The 7,595-nt window shown below is 48.9% G+C and overlaps 1 protein-coding gene across 1 annotated transcript; it reads right to left on the bottom strand.

Moving 5' to 3' along the window:
• Positions 1–311: 311 nt before the first annotated feature.
• LOC100601206 (PRAME family member 25-like) lies at positions 312–7,313 on the bottom strand. Its single transcript, XM_030805578.1, has 4 exons — positions 7,270–7,313; positions 4,188–4,499; positions 2,944–3,522; positions 312–873 (listed from the first exon to the last, which is right to left on the bottom strand). The coding sequence occupies exons 2-4, from the start codon at positions 4,478–4,480 to the stop codon at positions 312–314; spliced, it is 1,434 nt and encodes a 477-aa protein (XP_030661438.1). The 5' UTR covers positions 4,481–4,499; positions 7,270–7,313.
• Between the last annotated feature and the right edge of the window lie 282 nt (positions 7,314–7,595).

The following is a 7,595-nucleotide window of genomic DNA, read 5'->3' as shown; positions in this document are numbered from 1 at the left end:
TTTTCCCCCAAGTACCATCAGCGTCATAACTCTCCCGCGGGGCAGGATACAGCTCCAGGTGTAAGTTGTTGAGTCTGATTGTGTGGCACAGCAGGTCCTCCAGGGTGGCCATGGAGATGGGATTTCCACAGAAGCTGAAGGTGGTGAGCTCTTTTTCCCCCCTACTTGATTACGTTTCCTTTCCCACTTTCAGAGATGGTGTCTGAAACAGTGGTTTCTGTGCTCTCTTTAGGATATACCTAAGACCTAGGTTTTAGTTTCCATGTGTCCAGAAGGAAGCATTTGATATATCCGCCTAAATAGGCAGGTATTCAACAGCAGCACTGATCTACCTCCAGGCCATAAAATGACCTGCTGCCACAGTCAGGGCAGTAGTCAGTACACAACAAGATCCTCCTGGGGTGCCTTAAGTCCCTCACTCTCCCCATCAGGTCAGCCCTAAGTTGGGCAAATCTGCTCCAGCAGAGAGTACCATCAGCGTCATAACTCTCCCGCGGGGCAGGATACAGCTCCAGGCGTAAGTTGTTGAGTCTGATTGTGTGGCACAGCAGGTTGTCCAGGGTGGCCATGGAGATGGGATTTCCACAGAAGCTGAAGGTGGTGAGCTCATAGCAGCGGCTCAGGGCAGGCAGGATGGTATCGACTTGGGAGTCTGCGATGCCACAGTCATCTAAGTCCAGGTCCTCAAGGGTGGCTGCAACTCTTTCTAGGAGAACTTGGAGAGGCACAAGACTGAAATTGGCCAGTCTGATGCCACTCAGGTCCAGGATCTTTAGTTGACTGACGCTCGGGCACTGGGATAGATGCCTCAAGTCTGATTCCAAAAGCACACAGTTAGTTATTGCGAGGATCTTTAACGGGGTCTTCAGACAGCTGGGGAGAGAGAGCAAGAAGTTAGTTGTGGGGAATTGTAGGGGTCAGTTGAGGGCGGTGGGGGATGTCAAGGTGAAGGACGAAGACCATTTTGCCCAAGCCCAGGGTCATTCTGATTGTCTGATGGTCAACACTTAAGATGCTGCGTGATGAAGAGCTTTGCCACTGAGGTCAATTCCATTTTAGGCCTGGTGCAGTAGCTCACACCTGCAATCCCAGAACTTTGGGAGGCTTAGACTGGCAGATTACTTGAGGTCAGGAGTTTGAGACCAGCCTGGCAATCATGCCAAAACCCCGTCTCTACTAAAAATGCAAAGATTTGCCAGGTGTCGTGGCACGTACCTGCAATTCCAGCTACTTCGGAGGCTGAGGCAGGAGAATCGCTTGAACCCAGGAGGTGGAGGTTGCAGTGAGCAGAGATCATGCCACTACACTCCAGCCTGGGTCACAGAGCGAGACTCTGTATCAAAAAAAACATATATATATATATATATATCCATTTGAACCTGTCATTTCACCATCATCTATAGGAATGGATCAAGTTCACAGAGCCCCTAAAGCTCCCTTTCGTCATCTGTCAGGCAGAAAACCACATCTCTGGGCCACAGAAGCCCAGTGGAGATGCAGGCACAAGGGACAAATCCAAGCAGGATCCTGCAACATCAGCTGGGGTGGGCCGGCTGGGGCGTCCCTGACACGCCTGTATCATCAGCAAACCATCTGTCACTTTCACCATTCTTTGTGCCTGCTCCCTGACCCTCTGTTTCAGAATCATGCATTTCCTACGTAATTAATTTACCTGGAGCTCAAAACAACCTATTACGACAGGGAATTAGAGATGGGATCATTTGTGTTCACCAAGCTGTGGGGCACAAAGCTTGTATTCTGAAATGTGCAGGTTTGCTGAGCATTCTGCTATTCAGTGCCCACTTAACTTCCCTACTTCCTATCATCTTCTGAAAAGTTAGCTTGTTGGCTGGGCACGGTGGCTCATGCCGATAATCCCAGCACTTTGGGAGGTCAAGGCAGGTGGATCACCTGAGGTCAGGAGTTGGAGAATAGCCTGGCCGACATGGTGAAACCCTGTCTCTACTTAAAACATAAAAATTGACCGGGCGCGGCGGCTCACGCCTGTAATCCCACCACTTTGGGAGGCCGAGGCGGGTGGATCACGAGGTCAGGCGATCGAGACCATCCTGGCTAACATGGTGAAACCCCGTCTCTACTAAAAATACCAAAAAAATTAGCCGGGCTTGGTGGCGGGCGCCTGTAGTCCCAGCTACTAGGGAGGCTGAGGCAGGAGAATGGCGTGAACCCGGGAGGCGGAGCTTGCAGTGAGCCGAGATCGTGCCACTGCACTCCAGCCTGGGAGACAGAGCGAGACTCCGTCTCAAATAAATAAATAAATAATACAATACAATACAATACAATAAAAATTAGCCAGGTGTGGTGGCCCACGCTTGTAATCCCAGGTACTCGGGAGGCTGATGCAGGAGAATCACTTGAACCCGGGAGGCGGAGGTTGCAGTGAGCTGAGATGGTGCAACTGCACTCTAGCCTGGACAATAAAAGTGAAAGTCCTTCTCCGAGAAAAAAAATTATCTTGTTTCTTTTAATTATGTATTCACTTCTGAAAGGGGTCTTGCTATGTTACCCAGACTGGTCTTATACTCCTAGGCTCAAGTTATCCTCTTGCCTCAGACTCCCAAAGGGCTAGGATTACAGGCATGAGCCACCATCCCTGGCCTAGTTTTCATCATCTTAACTTAGACATACATCCTCAGGAAGAATTCACAAAGGCACCATCACTAGATCTGAACCCCCCAGTAGCTAGCTTCCTAGCATGGCAGCCTCTTTATAGCATCTACTCCAGCTGATCCATCTGCTTCTATTGGGATAATTGCGTGATACCCATTTCAGGACAGGGCTGCCAACAGGACAATGCGTGGACATTCTAGTGTCCTCTTCACTGTTACATCCTCATAGTCTGGCCCACAGTAGATGCCCACTAGCATTTACTGTAACAGGCTCTGCTGTGGTCTGCGGAGAAAGCCCACCACCCTCTCTCACCTCAGCAGCTGGTCCAGGTGGCCTTCGAGGAAAGAAAGAGAGTTCATATAAAGCTTTTGGAGGTAGTGCAGCTTGAGGAACTGAATGGTGAATTGGGTAACAAACTCCTTCTGTTTTGAGGAAGTGTAGCGAGAGACATCCATGTGGGAGACAACGAGCTTCTGAAGATTCCTCATCTGGCCCATGTATGGGGTAAACTGTGTCAGGATGGGCAGTGCCCATTTGCAATTCACTTCCACCTCCTGGATACAGTCTAGGTTCACCATTTTCAGGATGTTTCTGAGATTGCGGAAGGGCGTTCCCAAAATTCTCAGCTTCTTACAGCACAGGTGTAGTAAATGTTTCCTCTGCTTGACCCACAGAAGGAGGCAGGTGAGGTATGCATCCAGAGACCTGTTCTTGAGCCAAAGGTCTATGAACACAGTCAAGGGCTGCTCTCCTATCATCCTTGGACAGTCCGGCACTGGTTTTCTGTTCCTCATGGCAACTGGGAAGCACCCATGGGCCATAGCTTCAGACCAAACCATCCAGAAGTTGTCAGAGACATCCTGTAAGTCCAGCACTTGAAGTTTCCACCTCCTGTGGGAAAATAGAGGTGAGACTGAGAATTTAAGGACTCATTTCTGAACTTAAACTCCACATCCTGGATAGCAGCTCCTCCCCTCCCTGCTTCTTGTCCCTCTCTCTGACTTTTCTCCACCCTGTTTTCCCCTTGCATCCTGCCCACTTCCACATTTTTTTTTTTTTTTTGAGACCAAGTCTCCCTCTGTCGCCCAGGCTGGGGTGCAGTGGTGTGATGTCAGCTCACTGCAACCTCCACTTCCCGGGTTCAAACGATTCTCCTGCCTCAACCTTGCAAGCAGCTGGGATTACAGGAGCCCACCACCATGCCCAGCTCATTTTTGTATTTTTAGTAGAGTTGGGGTTTACCATGTTGGACAGGCTGGTCTCAATCTCTTGACCTCAGCCTCCCAATGTGCTGGGATTACATTGTGAGCCACTGTGCCCGGCCCAGTTCTCACTTTTCATGGTGGCTTTCAGTGCCATTAGAGGAGAGCTTCCTGTTACCTCCATGGACCTTGCGTGGTGAGCAGTGCTTTCCCTGAGGAGCTGGGGAATGGCCAAGGCCTCTCAGCTTCCTCACCACCACCATCCCCCCTTGGGCCTCCTCACTTCTCATGAGCCAGCTGTTCCTTCTGTTGGACACCTGGGCCCTCCCCACCAGCCCACCTGGGCCACCTCACCTGGGACGAACCCCGTGGGTAAGCAGTGCATCAAGCCCATCCAGCACAGCGTGGAAGGTGTCCAGACAAGGCATCTTCATCAGAGGCCTCAGAGGGAGGCGGCGGAAAGGCCAGGCTTGCACCATCAGCTTCAGGGCCTCACAGCGTCTCCTGTTGAAGGCCTCCAGGAAAAGTGGGGGGAAAAGTTCCGTGGGCAGCTCCTCCAGGGTGGAGATGGCCAAGGCCTGATCCCTCAGCAGGCTCCGCCCCGCCAGCTCCAGGAGTCTGGGTGGAGTCTGGATGCTCATCTTCATGAATCTGCAAGGAAAACATCCAGGGGACAAACCCAGAGAAAAGGCATCACTCTCAGGCCAAGCCCATCAATCTCATCTTCACCCAGGGCCAAAGTCACGGCTCTGGCAATGGTGAAAGAGTCCTCAGTTTACTCCAATTCTACGCTGTACTCAGTGGCCATCAAGCCAGCATTCTGCCTCTGCTGCATCAGCATGAGGGTCTCCCAAGCAGTGAGGTGGCAGGGCCACCACTAGCCCTTCCTTTCTATCCAGTGCTCATCCTGTGACTAGTGAGTATGGAGGAACCTGAAAGCTAATCCTTCCCATCGTTGGGGGAAATTACTAATTACTCAAGGTTCTAAAACAATGGGGATGGGAGTGTCACAGCCTACATGCCTACATTCTCAATTCCTACAAATAAACTGGTTGGGAACATTCGTGAGGCATTTCTAGAATAGGTTCTATTTGTTTTATTTTCACTATTTAAGCTTTCTTTCTCTTTCTCTCTCTTTCTTCTTTCCTTCTTTCCTTCTCTCCCTCCCTTGTTTCTTTCTTTCCCCCTCTCTCTCCCTTCGTTCTTTCTTGTCTTCTTTCCCTCCCTCCCTTATTCTCTCTCTCTCTTTCTGACAGGGTCTTGCTCTGTCACCCAGCCTGGAGTGCAGTGGTGGGATCTCGGCTCAGTGCAGCCTTGACCTCCCAGGCTCAAAGGATTCTTCCTCCTCAGCCTCCCAAGGAGCTGGGACCACAGTTATGCATCACCACACCCAACTAATCTTTTATTTTTGGACTTTTCGTAAAGACAGTGCATTTCGCTATGTTGTCCAAGCTGGTCTTGAACTCCTAGTCTCAAGCAATCCACCCACCTTGGCCTCCCAAAGTACTGGGATTATAGGTGTGAGCCTCTGCCCCAGCTTCATTATTGAAAATTTCAGTGAGAAGCCTTGAAACCTATGTGACACTGTTACGCATCATTTGCAAGATAGATGCTTCCAATGCACACCTCTTACACATATTAAAAATGAACCACTTTGGCTGGGTGCAGTGACTCACACCTGTAATCCCAGCATTTAGGGAGGCTGAAGCAGGTGGATCATCTGAGATCAGGAGTTCAAGACAAGCCTGGCCAACATGGCAAAACCCTACATCTACTAAGACAGCAAAAATTAGCCAGGTGCAGTGGTCTGTGCCTGTAGTCCAAGCTACTAGGGAGGCTGAGGCAGGAGGATCACTTGAACCCAGGAGGCAGAAGTTGCAGTGAGCTGAGATTATACCACCGCACTCCAGCCTGGGAAATAGGCTAGATTGAAAAGAGAGACAGAGAGAGAACTACATTTCCTTAGACTTCTTAATCTCTACCCAGTTAAATCTGATTGGATTTTTGGCTTTCTTCCAGATTAACTAATCGAATTAGATATTCACCCATCAAAATGAAAGATTTAGGGATAGGGTGAAAGTCCGGGACTCATTCACTGACTCCCTCCACAAACATAGAGTTTGACTAATACGTGTCCTTCATAGTCCTGAGTGTGAGATAGGGAAGGGTTGAATTTCTTCCTGATATTAGACAGAAAGGAAAAAACTTGCAAGTATCTTTGTTGAGGGATCCTTGACCACATCAAATTTATCCAAATATTTCAGAGTTAAAAGAGTTTTACAAAGACAGAGATGACAGTCCCTAAGAAAACACAATAGAAATCTTCATGTATCCAATGATCACCTGGGTGGCAGGATTTGTTTTGGTGTTGAGGGAGCTGAGTCTCACTTCGTCACCCAGGCTGGAGTGCAGTGGCGCCATCTTGGCTCACTGTTACCTCTGCCTCCGAGATTCAAGCAATTCTCATGCTGCAGCCTTCCATGTAGCTGGGATTACAGGCATGCACCCCCACACCCATGTCTCCATTTGGGTGGAAGAGGATGTGATTGGTTTAAAATTAAGGTCAAAGATCCTTTTTGGTTAAGATTTTGTTTTTGTTTTTTGGACAGTGTCTCTCTCTTTTGCCCAGGCTGGAGTACAGCAGTGGTGCGAGCATGGCTCACTGCAGCCTCAATCTTCTGGGCTCCAGTGATTCTCCCACACCAGCCACCCAAATAGTTGGGACTACAGATCCGTGCCACCATGCTCGGCTAATTAAAAAAAAAAAAAAAAAGATGAGGCGGAGCACCAGTGGCACACGGCTGCAATCCCAGCGCTTTGGGAGGCCAAGACAGGTGGATCGCTTGAGGTCAGGTATTTGAGACCAACCTGGACAGCATGGTGAAACCCCCTCTCTACTAAAAATACAAAAATTAGCCAGGCATGGTTTCAGATGGCTGTGATACCAGCTTCTCAGGACAGAGACTGAGGCATGATAATTGCTTGAACCCGGGAGGTAAAGGTTGCAGTGAGTTGAGATCGTGCCACTGCACTCCAGTCTGGGCAACACAGCGAGACTCCATCCCTGTCCTCAAAAAAAAAAAAAAAAACACGTTGTGTAGAGGAGGGTTTTTGTCATGTCGCCCAGGTTGGTCTCAAACCCCTGGGCTGAAATGATCCTCCCACTTTGTCCTCCCAAAGTGTTGGGGTTAAAGGCAAGATTCACTGCTCCCTTCAAGAATTTTGAAATAACATCAACCAAAGCACAATCAACTTTTTTGAAATACAGACAGAACTGCATTTAAAGGAAAAAATTCAAAGCTTCAAATTGTTCATATGAAAAAAGAAAAAGGACAGGATATAGCTCTGTGCCATCGTAGGCTGCACTGTCAACATCCCAGACCGGCTGACTGTAGGTCATATTGGAGTGTCCTTCCAGAAATTAGTGACTTACCAGATCTGGATGTAGTTTAGAAGGTGCTCAGACCTCAGGAAGAAACAAGCAGGAACTCCAGGCTTGAAGACGTTGGGTCTCTCCCGTGGGTCTTTAGAAGCTTTTATTGACCTTTCTAATCACAACTCCCACCCACGCCCCTCCACGTATCCGCTGCTAGCTTCCAATCAAAAAGTGATATCTGGTTGCATTTCTGAAGCTCCACCCAGTTAATCCTGATTGGGTTTTTGGCTCTCTCCAGATTAACGGATTGAATCAGATATCCATTCATATCACATATCTCTATTCAGTTCATGAAGCAAAAAACTTGACAGCGTTAGGCATAGGGT

Source organism: Nomascus leucogenys, chromosome 24, assembly GCF_006542625.1.
Source record: "Nomascus leucogenys isolate Asia chromosome 24, Asia_NLE_v1, whole genome shotgun sequence".
Lineage (NCBI taxonomy): Eukaryota > Metazoa > Chordata > Mammalia > Primates > Hylobatidae > Nomascus > Nomascus leucogenys.
The sequence above is the reverse complement of the archived record's forward strand: the minus strand, read 5'-3'. Positions and strand labels throughout refer to the sequence as shown.